The sequence below is a fragment of the Podarcis muralis genome, chromosome 13 (genome assembly GCF_964188315.1).
Source record: "Podarcis muralis chromosome 13, rPodMur119.hap1.1, whole genome shotgun sequence".
NCBI classification, from domain to species: domain Eukaryota; kingdom Metazoa; phylum Chordata; class Lepidosauria; order Squamata; family Lacertidae; genus Podarcis; species Podarcis muralis.
Genome location: NC_135667.1, coordinates 33,225,421 through 33,246,856, shown reverse-complemented (window position 1 = coordinate 33,246,856; position 21,436 = coordinate 33,225,421). Strand labels below are relative to the sequence as shown.

At 45.2% G+C, this 21,436-nt stretch overlaps 1 protein-coding gene across 7 annotated transcripts; it reads left to right on the top strand.

The window, feature by feature from the left end:
- The first annotated feature begins 3,043 nt into the window (after window positions 1–3,043).
- COPZ2 (coat protein complex I subunit zeta 2) lies at window positions 3,044–18,147 on the top strand. Of its 7 annotated transcripts, none has more exons than XR_013390424.1 (11): window positions 3,044–3,285; window positions 5,806–5,874; window positions 7,368–7,449; window positions 9,188–9,279; window positions 9,760–9,815; window positions 11,011–11,088; window positions 11,890–11,941; window positions 12,093–12,144; window positions 14,792–14,830; window positions 15,714–15,824; window positions 18,081–18,147. XR_013390424.1 is itself a non-coding variant. In XM_077917338.1 (10 exons), exons 1-9 carry the CDS (start codon window positions 3,160–3,162, stop codon window positions 14,797–14,799), a joined length of 615 nt encoding a protein of 204 aa, XP_077773464.1. In that variant the 5' UTR covers window positions 3,044–3,159; the 3' UTR covers window positions 14,800–14,830; window positions 18,081–18,147. The 7 variants fall into 7 exon arrangements, 2 of the variants coding, with proteins under 2 accessions (XP_077773464.1, XP_028559069.2); XR_013390423.1 differs by having other exon boundaries at window positions 3,045–3,285; window positions 12,093–12,220; XR_003703438.2 differs by lacking the exon at window positions 12,093–12,144 and having other exon boundaries at window positions 15,700–15,824.
- The last annotated feature ends 3,289 nt before the right edge of the window (window positions 18,148–21,436 follow it).

Genomic DNA, 21,436 nt, shown 5'->3' with positions numbered 1-21,436 from the left:
CTCCAGAGGGTAGAACCTGAACCAATGGATTCAAGTTACAAGAAAGGAGATTCTGACTAAACACCAGCAAGAGCTGTTCCACAGTGGAATGGACTCCCTTGGAAGGTGGTGGACTCTCCTTCACTGGAGGTTTTTAAGCAGTGTTTGGATGGCCACCTGCCATGGATGCTTTAGTTGTGATTCCTGCATTGCAAGGGGTTGGGCTAGATGACCCTCAAGATATCCCTTCCACAATTCTCCACAATTCTATGATTCCATTCATCTAAGTGGGGGTGGACTGCATGTTCTCCAGGATCCCTTCCAACTCAGTGGTCCTATGAATCCAAGAGTGAAATCTGGACAGAAAATTATCTGAATAGGCCTGACTAGACCTGGCAAGTACAGTATCTCATTTTTGTTAGGTAAAATAGACATGGTATGCTGCCATGGGAACTAAATCGTTGGCTGACTGCAATCAATAGCTGGCCTTCTGAATGACTAACAAATAACTAAAAGGGCGAGATACCCAGCTGATGTAATATATGACGTAAACCCAGCCAGATGGGTGGGGTATAAGTATTATTATTATTATTATTATTATTATTATTATTATTATTATAGTTAGGGATGTAAACTGACAGCATTGAGGGTGCCGACTGGCTCTTTGGAGATTTAGTGTGGGAGCAATAGTTTTTTGGACTATCTGTTGGAATGTTTAAACTGAATTTCCATGTATGCTCAATCTGTAAATTTGTAAATAAATACAGATATTTCAAAATGTGGTATGCCTCTTGCCTTCCAAAAGCATCGCACCCCCAAAATTCTCACTGCTCACAAAACCAGGGTGCACCTAACACTTGGTTTAAACTAAGTCTTAAATTGACGCTGTCTCTTCAACCAAGTAGTATTTTACTAGTCCTACCAATAAAAGAAAGCTGATCGCCGAAGAATTGATGCTTTTGAATTATGGTGCTGGAGGAGACTCTTGAGAGTCCCATGGACTGCAAGAAGATCAAACCTCTCCATTCTTAAGGAAATCAGCCCTGAGTGCTCACTGGAAGGACAGATCCTGAAGCTGAGGCTCCAATACTTTGGCCACCTCATGAGAAGAGAAGATTCCCTGGAAAAGACCCTGATGTTGGGAAAGATGGAGGGCACAAGGAGAAGGGGACGACAGAGGACGAGATGGTTGGACAGTGTTCTCGAAGCTACCAGCATGAGTTTGACCAAACTGTGGGAGGCAGTGGAAGACAGGAGGGCCTGGCGTGCTCTGGTCCATGGGGTCACGAAGACTAAACGACTAAACAACAACAACACCAATAAAACTATATGTAGTTAGATTGTCAGTAAATCCCAGATCTGTGTTGCTAGGTTCTGTCAAGACTGTACTTAAAACATGGCAACTTCTGCCTTGGGCCCTGTATTTCTTAAGGTTCTGTCTTTGACACACTGGATTACTCCAAACTCTGTTCTAACTTGCTGGTTCTGTAACCAGGGAGCAGAGTTTCTCAGCCCACAAAGATGGCAACCTTACTGCCATTAGAAATCAAGAGTGGGACACTAGATGCAGCTGTTTAGGTATGCAAGGCCTGTGTGAGTCCGCCATTGTTTTCTCATAACTATTTTTTGCCAAACTACAATCAAAATTCAGCAAAGAATCCAACTTAATTAACTGCCCCCTCCCCTCATACACTAATTAAAACCTTTCCGCCAGCCTGCTTATCCTTTCAAGACTGGAGATCCTCGACATTTAGAACACTTCTGGTGGGCGTTTAGTATTCCCCTCCACAGAAGCAATTAGTAGTGAAACATCTGGACCCTCTTCAGATGAACTAGGCATCATTAACATGTTATTAAGACGTCCAGACGATGGAGGGGGGTGGTGTGCTCCTTGCTTGACTGGAACTGTTCCAAAGATGCAGGGACTGTAGATGGGTTGAGAACACAGCTTTAACCTGCTGACCCAAATGCTGGAACTAGAATTACAATCTGGTGTCGTGTGTGCAAAGGTACCAGAACTGGATGCAATAAAGCTGCGTCCACACAATTGGTAAATGCAGATCAACACTTGTTCTCTTTGTGTTTGCAACATGTGCTGCAGCATTTGCGGTGTGAGCATCATAAAATGGTAGAAGGGAAGATATATGCCTGTAAATAAGCAGTGGGGATTTTGCCAGAAAGCCGCAATCAGTTATGGATCATGATTGTGTAGTCAAAGGTTTGGAATACCACACCTCCAAGTTTCACAAGAAAACAACCGCCATATGGCATCCAAATTTGTACACATTTCAGATTTTAAAAGCCTTGGCACATTGAAACTTCCAAGCTAACCTGAAAATGATTGTGCTGGACATAAGTGACGCTTGTGAGAGTAGTTATCTCTGTCTTGAACTCAGAGTGTGATTTCAAACAAATCATTTTATCTCAGCCTCCTCCAATGCAGAAATAACAGACTGACCTACCTTACAAGGCTGTTGTACAGATTACTAAAATATCCCATGCAAAGTTCATTGAACGTTCGGGAAGCATTATGCAAATACAAAGGGTGACTATGTCCAAAGCCTCCTCCTTTGCATTCAAATCTATTTCCAGGATTTACAACTTGAGTCCTAAGTGGGCTCAAATTTAGCCCTGATAATAAATATCCACTGTACCAAATAAGGGGAGGAGAGTAGTCTGATGATAATAAATCTGCCAGACCGGTACTTATCGAGAGCCAACACCCAACAGCCCTGCGCAGTTGCTCTTCTCAAAGCATTTTGCTCAAAAACTTCCAGGAGAATCATGCATTAAGTTTGCACATCAAATCAGGAGAGAGCAGCGCAATACATAATTTTAAAGTATTGTAAGACTCTGCGTGGGTTAAAAACGAGGGAGAAGCATTTTTACGTTTTCCAAAATTGGTACATCTCTCTTTTCTTTCGAATGAAAGCTGGTTTTCCTATTCTCAGGCAAGAATTCTTTCGCAGAGAAAGCCCTCGTTACAAATTGTCACAACTTTGTTGCCGTCGTCGTCGTCCCCCTCCTGCGCGGCGCACACATTTGAGGAGAGATCTTTATATGTATTATATTTACTGGGAGCGGTCTGGGGAGGGAGGATGCGGCAGCCCACCCAGTGCCTGAGCGGGGCGGAGCAGCCCAGCTCGGCCGAAGCTCATCTCTGCCGTGGAGACATCCGAGATGCAAAAGGCAGAGGCCCGGCCACGTCAGCACGACCACTTCGGGGGCGCCGCCAGGGGACGAGGCGGGGAGCGCGCCGCCGGAGTGCCGCTCGGACCCATGGAAATCCCCGCGGGGCTGATGCTGGTACGAGGGCGGGGAAGCAGCGGCGAGGGAAAAGGGGCGAAAGCCGGCCCTTGGGCTAGGCAGCCGCCTCAAGCAGAGGATTTTGGCCAGCGCGAAAGGGCAGCCGTTCAATTCATTTTGACGCGTTTGCTCTCCAGCATCTGTGGAACTGTCTGCCTCAGGTGCCCCAAGGCGCGATGCACCTTCATTTGAGTGGGGCGGAGGGGGAGACGCCGCTAGATGTCGGCGCCTGAGGCTGCAGAAATGTCTAGGGCGGGCCCGCGGGAGGGGCGGGGGGAAATCCGCCACCGAAGCAAATGCCTGCGCGATCAGAAACGGCTCTCCAAACTGCGTTGTACAGTTCATTTTCTGAACTTTACGCCCCTCGGTTCCCAAGGGCCGTGTGCACGCCCGAGGAGAAGGCGACGCGCGTGTTTGCAAGGCGCGTTAAGAACAAACGTCGTCCTGAGAAGGACGGGCACAGGACAAAGCGTCCTCGGCAGGGGCCTAGCTCTTGCTGAAGTGGTAAACATGTGTCTCAGCTGCACCACGTTGGACTGCAAGGGGGGGGGGGTTTCCACATGATTGAAGGGTTTACCTATGCGAAAGAAAACTCCCCTGCGCATAGAAAACTAGAGCTAACGGAGAAGGGTTGGAACACAGCCTCGCCTTCTTCCTGATAGGCTCCTTTTCTGTGTGGGTAGGTGAATCTATTTTTCTTGTGGGAGTCCCCACATTCCATCATACCAGCTTCCACTTGCAGTCGAAAATAGTCTAGTCTGGACACCAGTTTACCCCTACCAGTGTTGAAGTAATGTCCAAAGTGAGCTTTCTCCAGGGGGAACCCTTTAACCCAAAAGCAATATTCAGAGTGAATAATTACACCACAGACAGGGTGTGACAGTTACTTAAGGAAAGATTCCAAAATCCATATTAGGGCAATGCCTTTATTAGACTAAACAAAATATAACAAAGCAGTGTTTAAGCTTTCAAGTTCTCCAGAAGTCTTAATCAGGCTAGGATTGTAAACAAAACAGAGGAGAAGAGAATAACTGACCTAAGGGGGAGGCTAATAAATGTATTGCCATAATATGAAATATGAAATTTTTCTTATAGGCCAAAATGGCTTACATTTATTTTTTTGTTTGGCCCAAGGTATGTGTTTCAGGAGGTCTTAGATCAATGAAGAGGAAGCTGAGGCTCTGCACATGTTGTTGGACTACAACTCCCAGCATCTGTGACTGTGGGCTGTTCTGCCTGCAGCTAGCGAGAGTCCAACAACATTAGGAGTGCCTCTGGTTCCTCATCCCACTCTTCGACGGTAAAGTCTTTAAGTGGACAGCACTTCAAGGAGCACCTCATAAAAGACATTGCGAATCAGGAAATCCTGGGGAAATGGGGGAGAATTCTAGGTTTCTGGGGTCAACAAAGCTGGAGAGATACTATTTATTGTAGAAATAAAAATAAAAAAAATAAAAAATTGTCCAGTAGCACCTTATAGACCAGCTAAGTTTGTTCTGGTATAAGCTTTCATGTGCATGCACACTTCTTCAGATACCGATGGACTTCCATTTCATTTGTTGTGGGACACAGTCCTTCTCTCCATGATCAGTTCTGTCCCCAGGAAGAACTGACACAGTGTCATCAGCCATACAAAGTTAAAAGAGATGGCACTCAGAATTAGTGGGATCTCAAAAAAACAGTATTGTGAAAGGGGAAGGGACAGACCCCAGGGAGAGGGAAGTGGTTCAGCATTCCACATCCAGGGACAGATAACAGAATCCTTACTAAATGAAGATGGGGAGACTCATACAGGGGTGGGTTTCAGGCAGAGTGGGACCCAAAGGCATGGAGGGAGGCACCTCAGGGGAGTCTGCCATGTAGAATGTGAGGGACCAAGAACTCACTACCATGAAATAGTAGTAGCAAGTGGTCCTTAGTAAATAAGCTATGGAAACAATTTATCTTGAACAAGTTCTGTAGAGGGAACCCAGAGAGACAGGAAGTACCATTTCCTGTTTGGGGAGTGCAGAAAGAGTTGTGAAGCGCTTGGTAGGCCATAATATATGGCTGCTGCTGCTGGTGGGCTTTGTTGTTTTTGTGTGGGTGTAGACCTACTTTGCAGAAACACCAGTGAGATCGGAGATGCATGGAAAGTAGTTAGCTAGAAATATGAATGAAAGAGGTGCAGTGCCAGTCCAGAGAGTGAAAAGATTGAGTGCAGCTGGGGAAATCAAAACAATTTTGAACTGTAAGCTTATAGGGGGCAGGGTCCTTTTTTGTATATATTTTTGTGCTAAGTTCCATATTAATTAATTAATTAATTTTTTATTTTTGTAAAACAACTACCCTGCTCTTCAACCAAAAATGCCCATTGATTTAGATATTTAGATATGTTAGCTACATGGTATATGGTACTTGTATTTGTGGTAGTACAAGCTAAATGGCACATTTTCATAGCTCTCACTTAATATTTTCTGGCTTTTTAAAAGTACATTCTTATCCCTTCATCTAAATAAAATTAATTCATTTTGATCCTAGGAACCGTCCCTTTACACTGTCAAGGCAATTTTCATCTTGGACAGCTTTGGGCAGCGACTTTTGGCCAAGGCAGGTACCTCCACCAATTTTTTTAAAGGCTCAGTTCCACTCTGGTAAGACATCAGGTAGAATTATGAATACCATTTCTCAGGTTGGGAATAGATGATCTCTGCTGGGGTGCATTCAGTAGTGGAGGTCAAACACATGAAAGAAGGAATCCTACTACTTGTCCTTTGAGGCCAGAGCAACTTATCTGAGACTTGCAGTCAATCTCACATCCAGAGAGAGATGAGACCTGCTTAATTTGAACAGTGCAGCCGTAGCATGTGTCCTCAGACCATTCATTGGGGTGGGCTTGTTGACTCCATCCCAGAAATTAAGAATTGCTATGCTGGATCACTGCTTAACAGCAACCAACCAAGTTCGGGGGGGGGGGGACAGTGCAAAAGGAGGGCAACATCTGCCTTCTGTTGTTATTTCCTAGTATGAGGTCAGCAAGAAATCCTTATTACCTTGGCTAATTGCCCCAGCTGTACTAGTGCCCCATGTAGCTATCCAATCCCTTTGAAAAGCTATTTTCGCTACTTGGGACCAAACACTTTGTGTTCATTGAGTTCCATCAGTTGAGTCTTTGTATCATGGGAATAACTTCCTGTTCTCGTAAATGTGTCCCCATCAATTTCAGCCACTGACTCCACCTTTATGCATTCTGACAGGTAATCGTTTTTCACTCTCTCTTCATCACTCATGTTAGGGATGAAGGGCCTGTGGACCTCCAGATGTCACTGAACACAGCTCCTATTATCCCTGACTATTAGCCACACTGAGGGCCACATGTTGCCCATGCCTAATGTACACGTTACTCATTCTTGAGAGAGAAACCATAGAGTGCAGGAGCGAGAGTGTGAAAGACTGTTAAAACTGTTGAGAGAGAAAGCAGAGTATGAAGGCTAGAGTGGCAAGAGATCCATGGGCAGTCTCTCTCTCGCTTTATCTCACCTTCACTCCCTCTCCCTCCAACCCAGAGATAAATGGAAGATTCCAGAGGTGGGAGCATCCAAGAAATTTGAGGGCTGCATTCAAGCCCACCTCTGATGTAGTCCAAAATTTTGTTTCCACCATCAGCCAGCCAAGTGTTTCTGAGCGCTCCCAGGTGGGCCAAGAAGTTAATAGTGTCCCCTTGTTTATCCCTATCATTTGGTGCTTGGATATAGATTGTCTCTGAATATGGAAGTTCCATTTAGCTATCATGCCTGATAGCTATTGCTATATCTATTGCTCAGGAGAACTGTTCTCTAACAGGCTTTTACCAATTTTCACATCAAGGGGATTTTCATTTTCAGTGAACATGAATGTTGTGGGAACTCCAGCTCCCATCAATCCCAGCCAGCACATCCAGTGATCGTGGATGTTGGAATTTGTAGTCCAGTAACAGCTGGAAGACCACAGGTTCCCAATCCCTGCTCTAAACTCTGGATAGAGCTGATTCTTATTTGTTAGCCATTCCCTACTCCTATGCTGCCTCATCCTTGTTTTGAGCCTCTTGTTCTGGCTCTCCACAGTATTATGACGACACCTTTCCATCTATGAAGGAACAGAAGAGTTTCGAAAGGAATGTCTTCAACAAGACCCACAAGACTGACAGTGAGTATGTGGCCATTAAAGTATAGACAAACAACCAGCAGCTTCTAGTACCACCAAGCACTCAACCATAAATCTCCTTGGCTCTTCTCCTTCCCTTGAGAAGCAGAGACAACATCTGCACTGTACATTTAACACAGTATCATGTCACTTTAAACAGACACCACCCCCCAAAAGAATTCTGGGAAGTGTAGTTTGTTAAATGGGCTGAGAGTTGTTATAAAGGTAAAGGCACCCCTGACCATTAGGTCCAGTCATGGCCGACTCTGGGGTTGCGGCGCTCATCTTGCTTTATTGGCCGAGGGAGCTGGCGTACAGCTTCCGGGTCATGTGGCCAGCAGGACTGAGCTGCTTCTGGCGAACCAGAACAGCGCACGGAAACGCTGTTTACCTTCCCGCCAAAGCGGTACCTATTTATCTACTTGCACTTTGACATGCTTTCAAACTGCTAGGTTGGCAGGAGCAGGGACTGAGCAGCGGGAGCTCACCCCGTTGCGGGGATTCGAACCGCTGACCTTCTGATCGGCAAGCCCTAGGCTCAGTGGTTTAACCCACAGCACCACCCACGTCCCTGAGAGTTGTTAGAAGACTCCTATTCCCTTCATGGAGCTACAGTTCCCAAAGTGGTTTAACAATCAGTCTTTCTTCTTAGGGAACTCTGGGAACTATAGCTCTGAGAGGGGAATAGGGGGACTTTCAGTACCCTTTAAAATAATACAGCTCCCAGGATATGTTGAGAAAAGCCATGACTGTTTAAAGTGGTATGATATTGCTTTAAATGTATAGTGCAGGTGGGACCAGAAATATTTCCGTCAACCAAGAGTGAAAAGAGACACTTGGAGTGACAAAGGGACAGGTGATGGCAATGTGGAGTGGTCCAGCAACTGGCCTAAGTGATGGAGAGAGATAAAGAGGAGGACACATTGCAGAAGGTTTTTCTGCACCACGGAGGAGGAGGAGTATGGGTTGAATTTGGCCTGCACTCCTAAAGCAAATTTAGTTGCTGGTTAGGAGACATATTTACCCCAAGACAAAGCCCCTCCACTGGTTTGCATTTCAAATAGGTACTCCTGTAGAAATGTTAGCCATTATCTGGAGAGGAGTAAGCAGTTTTTTAAAAAATAAAATAAAAACCTGCCACTTAGAAGATGTTATGCCAAGCACAGATCTTGTATGCTCTAACTGTTAGAAACCTGTGTGTGTTGGACAAGGCGTTTGCCTTATCTGCAGCCGGAGGTTGGCAGTCCTCCTTTTGGTCCCTAACTCTGCCATGCCACACTGTTCTGGGTGCAGTCAAGAGAAAACCCCTTCAGCTCTGGGACAGCTTGGCACACCCTTTTAAAGGTAAATAAACTCCATCTCAGTCAGATGGAGCCAATCGGAAACTACCTGGCTGACTCAGATTCCATCCATTTACAACTGCAGCAGAATTAAACTGTTAGAAATCATTTTTAAAAAATAAAAATCAGAAATAAGGTCACCAGTCCACAAGCAAATGAGGCAGGGCCTGATGGAGTTTGTAAAGTTCTCAGAGGTGGGATAGCTCAGTTGGTAGAGCATTAGACTCTTAATCGCAGGGTTGTGGGTTTGTGCCCCACATTGAGTGAAATATTCCTGCATTTTAACATTGGGGGTTGGACTAGAAGCCCTTCGTGGTCTCTTCCAACAATACAGTTCTGTGATTCTAAGAGCTTTCCCGCTTCTCTCTCTAAACATCATTTCTCTTTCTTGTTTTCCTCAGGTGAGATTGCTTTTTTGGAAGGTCTGACCATTGTCTATAAAAGCAGCATTGATCTTTTCTTTTATGTAGTGGGAAGTCCCCATGAGAATGAGGTAAATACTTTTTTTTTAGCCAGCAGGTAAATGAGCTAAATAGTGACATGTAGCCTTAAGTGATATCCTGTACTTTGTATTTTGTGGTTTCATTGCCTTTCATTTCTGTTACTCCCCCCCCCCCAAAAAAAAAAATGTTGAATGGAAAACAGTTATAGGTAGAAACCATGAAGAGAAAGGTTCAAATTAAACTTACACATGACTTTACAAATGGACAGGACTCTGAGTAAAGATTTTACAAAGTCATCACATTGTCAAGTAATAGTGCTATGTTACATGTCGTGTAGAATCATCGTTTGCTTCTGTTCTCAGCTAATTTCAGCAAAGCAAAGCTTTGGGGCCCCTACATGAAAGCAACCTATGTTCTGTCTGCTCTGTATGTTTCTAGTAGATGGTCAGGGAGAAATACATGTTTAAAAGATCACTTGATTTTGTTTTTGTTGATGTGAGTCTTCCTTTCTTGGCCCCACCTTTTAATAGCTGATGTTGATGTCCGTTCTCACCTGTCTCTTTGAATCTCTCAACCATATGCTGCGGTGAGTATCATCATTAATCCCAGTGGAAATCAATGACATTCTCACAAAGTGCAAGGAACGAAAGAAATAATCGCTCTGCCCTGTTGCCCAAAGATAGTATGTGTGCCCATGTGCTCGTAATCCAGATCATAGGTAAAGGTAAAGGGACCCCTGACCATTAGGTCCAGTCGTGACCGACTCGGGGGTTGCGGCGCTCATCTCGCTTTATTGGCCGAGGGAGCCGGCGTACAGCTTCTGGGTCATGTGGCCAGCATGACCAAGCCGCTTCTGGTGAACCAAAGCAGTGCACGGAAACGCCGTTTACCTTCCCGCCGGAGTGGTACCTATTTATCTACTTGCACTTTGATGTGCTTTTGAACTGCTAGGTTGGCAGGAGCAGGGACTGAGCAACGGGAGCTCACCCCGTCGCGGGGATTCAAACCGTTGACCTTCTGATCGGCAAGTCCTAGGCTCTGTGTTTTAACCCACAGCGCAACCTGGGTCCCCAATCCAGATCATAGTTTGGTACAAAACAGAGGATGGGCATATTGCAGAGAAGTGTAGCTATAGAACAAAGAACATAAGATGGCTCAAAGAAGCAAGTGAAGCTGCATGATACAGGGAATGGCTAAACTGAGAATTTCTCAGTGGATTGGGTCTATTGCAATAGCAGATTAACAGTATCTCCAGACACAAAGTATCTCCTGCTTTCCAGAAAAGCTTTTATTGGCAAGATAAGTTCCTTCTCCAAATGTTCCCCTTGATTTATAGGGTATTTTAATGGACTGTCTCCTCAAATACCAAGAAACTGGTAGCAAGAATCTGCATCTGTGACTGTTTTCTAGGTGCCCCGTCATCAAATGTGAAGCTAGTGACAATGAAGGAGAGAGCCTTTTCAGTAGTGGCACCCTGCCCATGGAATACCGACCTTAAGGAGGCTTGCGTACCATCCATTTTGCTATCATTTGGGCAGCACTCCTTTTTATTGTCCAAATACAACAAGAAGCTCTGCCCCTTTGCAGAACTCTCACCATCCTGGTTGTTCTCCTTCTGGCACACTCCCGTTTGTCCTTCTTTAAAATATGGCACCTAAAACTGGACACAGTTCCCCAGATGTGGCTTGACCAGCACAGAAATGACTCCTAAACTAGTTTGAATCTAGTAGGGTAGATATGTTCCTGGTGCTCATAGTTGCCTTGTCTTGTTTTGTATCTAGAAAGAACGTGGAGAAGCGAACCCTGGTGGAAAACATGGATGGGGTGTTCCTTGTGGTGGATGAGATCGTTGATGGCGGGTGAGATCATGTGGAAGGGGAGAAAAGGGAAATGAATTAATTTGGCAGATCTCAGCAAGCTGGCTCATGTCACCCTGTTTTAAATCTGGAGTTAAAAGGATCTGCCATAGCTCATCCAACTCACTGAGATTCAAACACTTGCTGAGTACCTAAATCACATTAAGGAATCCAGTTAAAATGTAAACCCAAGTAACAAAATGTGAGCTCAATTAATTCATGTTTTACAAACAACCCATTAGATGTGTTTTCTCCTACTTTTTGCACTAGTAAGAGACTCACAATTAAAGGTAATTTCTCCTTTTCAAAAGGCAGAATTGCAGTTGATGCATTGCTCCCTTGCTTGAGGGAAATGAAATGAAAAAGGTTTCACAAAATACCAGGAGGAAGAGAGGAACTTAGTGGGAGTTACTACTTTTGTTTTTAAAGGCTCTCATAAATGTTCTTACACTGCCATGGTGCAGCCTAGGGAGAGATCAGATATAAAATGAGAACAGGGCTTTAGAAAACAGCAGCGCATAAAATAAATGTCGCCAAATGGCACAAGGAATGCCATGGTGCTGTTCATCACTGACAACAGCCAGTAAGCCGCAGCCACAATTGCACAAACTGTTTCTTAAAAGAAATGCAGTGTGTGGCAACAAAACGTTGCATTTGGATCAGTAGTGTAAAGTGCTTTAGAATCGCTTCCCCAAATGCTTCTGGATTCCTCGCAACAGCTGCATAACAACTGCATAGTTCTTGCCAGAGACACAGATCAAAATCTCCCTTCCCAAGATGTTGCATTTCTCTTCTCCATTTTAGTGTGATTTTGGAAAGTGATGCCCAGCAAGTCATCCAGAAGCTGAATTTTAGGGTAAGTGGTCCCTCCCTCCCTCCCTCCCTCCCTCCCTTCCTTCCTTCCTTCCTTCCTTCCTTCCTTCCTTCCTTCCTTCCTTCCTGTAAATATTCTCTCATCTCTGCACTTTGTTCCCTTGCTCATCTCCCTGAACCTCTTTCCACCTCAGACGATCCCCGAGCCTGCAGCTTATGGCTTTGTTCTCTTTGATTACATCACGGGTAACTCCGAATACAATGAAATTTTGCCCGAGAGGCTCTACAAATAGCGAACTGTTCTCGCAAACAGGATGCAGGAGTAAGACTTGACTTCCTTCTAAGCACGTCGCTCTAATGCAGCATGGCATCTGGCTGGGTTAAAATCATCCTGCTTCCTTTATCCCGCATTCCAAATCGTCCAGGGAGATTCTCTCCCTCCTTTCTACCTGTCTGGCTTTCCCCACACCTCTAGGCCCTTTTTGGGGCTGTGGCTAAAACTAGCTTGTGTGCATGTAGGAATGGGGGGGGGGGCACAATTTCAAGAAAGCAAAAAAAGCCCAGATACGGGTACCCAGACATTTTGATCTCATGGTACCATTTAGGCCAGAACCTGTGTGAAGCCAGCGCATCTCTGGCCAGCTTATATCGAATTGCTGTTGTTATAAACACACACACACAATGGTTCTATGAGATTGTATGTTGTTGGCAGAAAGGAGGTGGCTAGGTAAAGAAGTAGGAAGCAAAGGTAGCCAAGGAGATGGAAAAGAGACTGAATCTGCTATAGGGCACAAACAAAACTTTTGTATTATCAGTGGTTGCTTCCCTGCCTCCCAGGAATGGAACTTTTTATTATATTTATTTTACAAGAGGATTTCTGAACTGCTAATTCATTCAAAAAAAGAGTATACAGTAAAATCATTAAAACTTTATAAAGTTTCAAAGTAAATTAAGAAACGACCAACACAGAATCAAATCAATTCTCTAAAGAGGCTTGTGGAAAGAGAAATGTCTCCAGCAGGCAACAGGACAACAGGATTGTGGGTGCCTTCCATTGCAGACATGGCAAACTTTTTGCAATTAAGGGAAGAGAAAATGGTGCAATTTTATTGCATTTTACATAAGTGTCCTGCTGCGAAGGGGTTGCTTCTGTCTTTCATCCCATGAGGATGCTGGTGGAGGGATGCTATAATTAAAGCTAAATAAATGATTTTTAATAAGTGGCCAGAGGGGTAGCCTATATTTGTATAGGATGAGTCAGTCGCAATACACATGCCGCATGTGTGTGCCTGGTATGATGTGGTATATGTGTGAGCTTCTAAGCATGCTGTGTCAACAGCAGTTTTAAACTATGTTCCCACTTCATCAGAATATGCACAAACTCTTCCCATATTTGGGTTTGCTTTCCAAGTTTGTTTTTTTTAAGGAGGACATGAGCCTGCAGCATGGACAACTCTTTGAGTGTAACAATGCTCTCGATGTTAAATATCGGTGCTATTCGTATGGTTTTGCCCCTGTGATGGGAAATAGGATCGGGACCAAACTAGACGAAGAAACCATTCACAGAATTACCAGTTGTGCGAATGGCTCTTAAAAAACAAACTGCAGGCTCATCTAATAATAATAATAATAATAATAATAATAAATTTTATTTATATCCCGCCCTCCCCTGCTGAAGCTGGGCTCAGGGCGGCTAACAACATTCTAAAACATTCATTATAAAATTAATCAAATCAAATTAAAGTCAAATTAATGGCAACCATCAAGCAAAATTCTGTGCAGATTGCCGATTGCCAGAGGAGGGGGTCAGGCTGCGCCCTGACCAAAGGCCTGGTGGAACAGCTCTGTCTTGCAGGCCCTGCGGAAGGATGTCAGGTCCTGCAGGGCCCTAGTCTCTTGTGACAGAGCGTTCCACCAGATTGGAGCCGCGGCCGAGAAGGCCCTGGCTCTAGTTGAGGCCAGCCTAACCTCTCTGTGGTCTGGGATCTTTAGGATGTTTTTATTTGCAGACCGTAGATTTCTCTGTGGGACATACCAGGAGAGGCGGTCCCGTAGGTACGAGGGTCCTAGGCCGTATAGAGGGTCCTAGGCCGTATCTAGATCAGGAATCTGGTGTGGGAATTTGGGAGGGGGGCTGCACTTGCTGTTGTTATGGAAGAAAAGCTCCCATTCATGCTCCCTTCCCATTCACTACAAAGAGCAGGCATGGGGCATTTGATCTGGATTGGGACTGCAGAAGGGGGGGGAAGGGTTAAAGCCTACCTTAACACCCACCCACCCCCGTGCCAGGAGCCTAATCCAGATTGTGGGGGAGTGGGCTTTTTAAAAAAGTCATGCACACCGTTGATAATTCTCTGAATGGTGCTACATCCAGTTTGTCCGTAAATTTAGTTAGGATACAATCCCATGGTCCCTGGAAAGTCATCCTAGGGGCCATAGGACAGAACAGAACAGATCCCTCTTTCTTCCTGCAGAGAAGCAGATCTTCCCTCACAAGCCTCCCAGTTACAGGTGCAGAAACTTTGCAGCCCTTGTTGCTCTGCTGTCAGAGATAATAACAAAGGGGGGGCAGATAAGGTGAAAAACACCATACTTTCCTCCCTCAAGCCATCACCTACCCACTTTTTGTCCTAGCCAGTGCAAGACCGGATGAGTTTTTCCCCTATCTCGGTTTCTGAATTAGTTCTTCAAGAGATCTCCCTGAAAAAAGCTGCCTGGGTTGGCCTGGGTGTATCTCTCCCAACACCTTATTCATAATTTTTGTCATAATGGTCTTTAGCTGCTCAATTTCTCGCTTGTGGTATATTTAAAGGAAATGTCATTGTCTGTGTCTTCAGCATTTTGCTCTTCAGATCCCCTTAAATTTCCTCACCTTTCCCCTGCCTGTTTTTAGGTGGATGACAGCTCTTTATCTGAACACAGTGTCACTCAGGTGAGTCTACTCTGGAGTTTCTCTTACATGCAGATACCCTGCTCTCAGCTGGCGGTGTCGCTGTGCAGATTAGTTAGACAAGTGGGACCCGCAACAGAATGTTGCAGTGCGGAGTGCAGCGCTTCAGGATTCCAGCTGGTCCCTGCTCCATCCCAACTTCCTCCTTGTTTTCCCTTCCTCCCCCAACAAAAACTCAAGTGTGCTCAGTGTCTAGAAATTGTTCTAAGATGTTTTGTGGGGGGCCCTCCCTGGTTCCAACCCCCAAGGTTTTTCTGTGTTTCTGAAAATATTTGGGCATCCCCAAGCCTGCCTATAGCTATCCTCTCATTCATGGACAGTGTATTTTGACTATATAAGGATTCACACTCAGATAATGAGTTTGTTAGTAGCACGTAAGATGTGTGCCAGAGGCAGTTATGGGTATTGTCTGTGTGGTACGCAATATTTTCCCACAGGCATGCATGCCTTCTCCCCCAGCGAAGCATATACTTGCTTTTGCAAACATGCAATTAAAACTCTGATGGGGAAATTTCTGCGGGGAGAGCTTCAGTACCCAGTCTGCCCGGAAGCAGCTTTTCTTTTTAAAAAATCGGCATCGGGACTCTACTGCATGTGTTTGCACAGAGTGTGTGCATGACATCAGCATGTGGCCATAGAGGTGTGTATGTGAGAGAGGGAGGGGGAGAGTGTGTACAGGATACAGAGCGCAAAGTGAGAGACTGCGCTGTTTTCTCTTCCCACAAACCGGAAAGTTGCTTCCTGAAACCAGACCCTGTTCAGCCAAACAAGAGGCTGAAAAATGTTGGTAATATTGGCAGTGATCCTGCTCCACCTCCCCTAAGGTTTCTTATTCCCCCCCATCTCACTAGCTATCTCCTTACAGGCCGTCTTCTCCAAGTTAATCCTGATGGCATAGATCAAGAGGACAGGGGGTGGGTCCCTGGCAGATCTCCTAACACCGTACTAACTGCCTCTTCTTGTCTGCTGCCTTAGAGTAAGTAGTTGGCAACTTAAACCCCCGAGTCTGCGCTGCTGCTTTCGCCTGTGAAAATATATCCCATTTTAACCCAGTTGCTCCGATCCATAGAACGAGAACCATTGCCTAAAAAATGACCTGCGTAATCAATGCTCGAATATCCCAATGAGTTGACGTTCGCAGTTCCGGGGACCAGGAGACAGGTCCTCAAAAATGGGGTGGGAAGGGGGAGATAGAAGAGCGTGGTATAAACAAAGATGATCTTTGTTTGCCAGTCTGATATGTTTGAGCCTACTCCCTGTTTCAATGTTACTTTCTCGTGGCTGCTCTTGCCAAGTCTAACTCATATGTGGCTGTTTCCTTCAACATTCTTTTTAATCTCCCAATTCTCTGTGGCATATTAGGGGTATACTCAAAATTGTCAATTTAACTTTTTCACAGTGAAAGAGTCTTGGTGGGAATTTTCACTTGCTTAACTATTCCACACGCTGCTCATTGCCTGTTTGAACTTGCTTGTTTTCCTTATCTGTAGCTCTGACACCAGCCAACCAAGGATCGCATAGGTAGTGTGAGGCCATCAGGTTTCATGCAGGAATGGCTGCATGACAGCTTCACAAAGCCAAATCAGAATGAAGGCAGAGAGTTCTGCTTTCACTCTGAATAGGCTCCCTGATGATACCGCATAGCCCATCAGATTATGCTAAGTGATGATACTAAGCAAGAATGAAGGGCAATGCTTTCTGCCTTCACTCCGAATGAGAGGTCATTTTGGCTGTGTTTTGCAGTCCCTCCTGAATTATTGTCGAAATGGGAGAATACAATTTGTAGCTCGACAACTTTTTTATGTGAAATATGCCTCCACCATCTTACAACATACATGTACTCTACATATCTATATGGGCGTTATCTAGTTTGACAATCGTGGGTTGTAGTTTGATTCGAATGCTAAGAATTCTTCATTAGAGATTTGCAGCTTTCCACACAGGACTACATCTCCCAAGATTCCTTAGAACGAGGGAATGGATATTAAGACAGTTTAAATCTGTATTAGCCTATAGGGCACACTTGCAACCAACTGCACCATTTCGCATAACTAGCGCCGTGGGGCCACATGTTGCCTAGCAACTGCAAGCACACTTTACATAGGTCTAGCATCATACCTGGGGAGAAAGTCGAGGAGGGGTCAGGGGAGAGGGGCTGGCACTAAGGGACACATTACAGTGAGGGACAGAGGACATACTGGGGCCCAATATCCCCTTTGTCCACAATGGGAAAACTAAAGGGCATCACACATAAATGCTTGGCATATCTCTATATGCAGCAATGTTTGCTTAAACGTTGTGATCAGATTACTGTGGACATGATATAGTTCATAATTTTCAAACAGAGGGAGAACTCGGATAGAGTTGGGAAGTCCTTAGCATCCAGTTGCCCGGGCCATCACAAACTTTTGTGTCTGTCCTAGAGCCTGATTTTGCATTCAGTGATCACCCCTTCTTCATCTAAACGACACCCCTGCCCCCTGGTGTTCAGCTAGTTAGGTTGAGACACTTCCCAAGATTTGATTCCTTTAGAATGTTCATCTGGATTTAGCTCCCAGAGCTTCTTTTTTTTAAATGGCAGTGGCAGATGTGACACCAGACTAACAAACATCAGCATGCCTCTTGAGTACGTGCAGAGTGCCTTTTCCATAGCTTTGTATAACTGCAATTGGCAGCTGCATATTCAGGACTGAGGAAGATCTTCCACGTCAAAAGAAATGACTCCCAGTAGGAATGGGGAATTGGACTCCCAACTCCCACCAGCCCCAGCCAGTGTGGCCAAGACAATGGAAGTTGCAGTCCAACAACACCTGAAGGGCCACATGTTTTCCTGATTTACAGGGTGGTTTGAACCACAGTATCTGCTGGTTGACTTGCATCTACATTGTGCGTCTTGTTGACCGGGATTATTAGAACACATGTTCCACAATGCATTGCACTGAGAGAACACATTTCAGAGTCACATTTGGTCCGATGATCTTTTGGCTCCTGCGAATTTATTTCTGGACTTGCTCTTTGTTAACCATCTCCCAAGATAAGCTTGTAAAGATGCAAAGAAATGCAAACAACAGATCCCTTTAGTTTTAACTTCAGAATGGCTAATCAAATTGCCCCAATGCAGGGCCTACAGATTCCCCATCCCTTTGGCCTAGCCTGTTGGCAAAACACTGGAGACAGAAGCAATTAATTTTTCTCATTTTCTCTCTCTCCCCCCCCCCCAACTTGTTCATAGGTTCTGCAGTCTGCCAAAGAACAAATTAAGTGGTCCTTATTAAAATAAAGTCACCCACAGCAAAAGACACGGCGTTGGAGAGTTTTGTTTTTACATTTTCTCACGTTGCTCTGTTCTTGTGAGCCCTTCCCATTTGCCCCAAAGGATGAGGATGGAACCTTTCAGTGGGTACAAGTTGGCTGGTGACTCTGACAAGTAGAGAGAATGCTAATTTCCCAGGGACTCATCTGTGTAACTTTGGAGGGCTGGGGAAAGTATGTGTATATTTTAAAAGTGTTCTAAACAAAGTATTAGAATCATCTATTACGGCCCTTCCCATTATTGGACTACAACTCCCATAATTCCTGCTAATCGGCAGTTCTGCCTAACAACTGCATTACTTGAATAAATGTAATGACATGGTAAGCCTGAAAACTCAAATCAGGCTAATCCATCTAAGTAATATTTCAGAGGTGCAGTTTTAATTTAATTTTTTTGCTCTGGTTCCTTCACAATTGCTGCAAATAGCCCACTCTAAACTTCCCTTGCCTGACCTCTTCTGGGATATAATGACATTGCAGTCCCGAGATAATCATATCCTTTCTCAGTGTCTCCCATTTGTTAAGGTGACAGTAAAACCTTTGCTTGCAGTAAAGACTTGCTTATTGTTCTGAAGAAAATGGACAATTGGGCAATGGCAACTGTCCCTCCTCCTCGACGCCCCAAGCACAGTTGCCAACTTGCATTCAATGGAGAAGTGTGATGCAGAAGCCATGGCAATGGGTCTTGGCACTAAGCTATTTTGTGGTAGAAGGTTGGCCATGGGACCTTGGTCTTCCAATTTGCTACCTTGCTAAAGTGGTTTACTGGCAAAACTGGTTGCTTAGTGTGGTTCTGAGCTTCATGACAAATTTAATACTGCAGCCCATTGGCCTCCAGTGTCCTCTTTTTGTCTTTCCTACCTGCCAGGTGCAGCCATTGCAGTATTGGTGGTGGTGGTTGTTTTATAATGAGCCCATTTCTGTGCATAAAGAGCCAGCCCAAGCTCCCAGATCTGCTCAGAAGCTTCCAGTTAAAATCCTCAAGGAGTCCAGTGCAAATGGCGCCCCACTCAGAAACATGCTGTGCACACAGGCATCATCCCACAGAAAGTTCTCTGCAAACCCCATTGAAATGAATTGTCCAAGAGGATGGGACCTCTGTGGAGCTGCTCTTGGATAACTTCCTGGAGGACTTGAGTCCCACGGAGTGACTCTTGTCTCGCCAACCCTTGACGACAACCATTTGGGGTGGCCGCCTCACCTTGCCTATCAGAGTTGGGCCGCCTCTAGTACACAAACAGGCTCCATCCTTCCTGCATGTCTGCTGCACAGCGATATTCTTGCACTGCTCCTGTAGACCACAGTGGGGTTTGCAGAATTGTGCTTGTTCAGTCTCCCCTGCCTTTCCCAGCTCCGACACCCAAATCACCAACAATTAAGACATAACAGTGTTCAAATTCTGCTGACTCCACTTTGCTCTGAATCTTGTCGCTTAGTATGACAAACCCAACTAGGCCTGCTCTCCACACCCAAGCCTATGCATGCTCCTTAATGGTCTCTGCACTGTGTGCCTTGCGCAGCTCAGTGGAGGAACACAGGCTTCCTCCACATTCATCTTAGGCATATACAGGTAGGGATGGGCGACAATCCCGTCTGAAACCCTGCAAAGCCACTGCAGTGTAGATGGTAACAATATTGAGTTAAACGGTCTGCTTCCAAAAACGCCATTCACAAGGTAATGTAGAACGCTGCCTTATATTGAATGAGACAATTGTAGCTTCCTTAACAATGACTGCCAACAGCTCTCCAGGGTCTCAGTTAGGGGGTCTTTCTCAGCACCGCTGGAATACACCTGAGAAGGCCCTTGTTATGTACTGAGTGAATAGGATCCAAAATGCAGCAGTCTGATTGGTCCTAGAACAATAGGATCCAAAATGCAGCAGTCTGATTGGTCCTAGAACAATGCAGCAGTATGATTGGTCTGCAGGAGCCACCCAATCCGGCTCCAGATGGAAGTGAATCCACAACCTGATTGGCCTACAGGAGAATTTCGGAATTAGCAGATACTTTGAGGGGACTTTTCATTCCTCCTCACCACTATGAGCTGAATAAAGAGCATGAAATCACTTTGCGACTATGAGTATATTTCAGCCCTCTTCCTCACAGCCAGACATAACACATCAGTCTCCAAATATTTATTGCACACACAGGTTGATGCAGGGCTGAGAGCCAGTGCAGTGAGGTGAACTGAGTCTCAGCCTAGGGCCTGGGTTCAAATCCCCACTCAGCCGTGAAACTCTCTAAGTGACGGGCCAATCACTGCCTAACGGACAGGGTTTTGAGGATTTAATGAGGAGCAGGGGGAACCAATGTATGCCGCTTTGGAGAAAAAAAGTGGGATGTAATCAATAAATGAATAAAATAAGGGTGGAGGTGATTCCTCCTTTGTTAAATTCCTGTGTGTATCAGGGCACTGGATCAGGGCCAGGTGACAGCCCTAACCTGGTCTTCCCATTGCCTTTTTGCCTTGCACATCAGACCATTGGATTGGGTTCCGAAGTTGAACAGAGCAGTAGTCTTCATTCTCCCCAAACAGCAGGGAATTGTAAGTGAAATCACTGTGCCGTCTCCCACCCTGCCACTACAGAGCCTGGTTTGGGAAAGGTTAATAAGTCATCCATAAATGACTCCCCAGCAACAGGCCATATGATGCATTTTATTGTACTTAAATATTTTTCTTTCAGGGGCCGCCTTGTGTGCAGCTTGCCGCGTGGAGCCTAAGTTTGTTTTTGCAGCAAGATTTGGCCTTGCTCCTTTATTTATAGCATGGGCGGGCGAGGATGGGGTGGGGGAATGGGAGGACATAGCATTTGTTTCACATTAGGACCAAAGCAAGCGCTTGCGGCCTAGCAGATGAGGAAACTTCCTTCCGCATGACTACATGGCCAATGTATGTAAATACACCAGAAAAAAAGGGGGGGCGTGGGTCAACAGGCGCCAGAGAACTGTTTTGATTTGAAAATCACAGGGAACTGAAACACGTCCATTAAAAAGACACGGAGGGAGGAAAGGATGTAAAATTCTGCATCTGCTTTTCTAACATCTGGAGATTGTAACAAAATCAGGTGCTAGGACAAAAACCTTTCTGGAAGGCACGTTCCCTCAGCCCAGGTGTGCAAAAACGATGGCGAAGCAATATGCTCTGAATCAGTGTTTTTCAAATATCAGCCCAGGATGTGGGCTCATTTTCAGGTGGGCTTCAGTATTATGGCCTGCCAGTTCATCCTGCCTTGCCTGTCCCAAGCTTCTAGCTGTGCTGTAGCCTTTGGGCCCAAC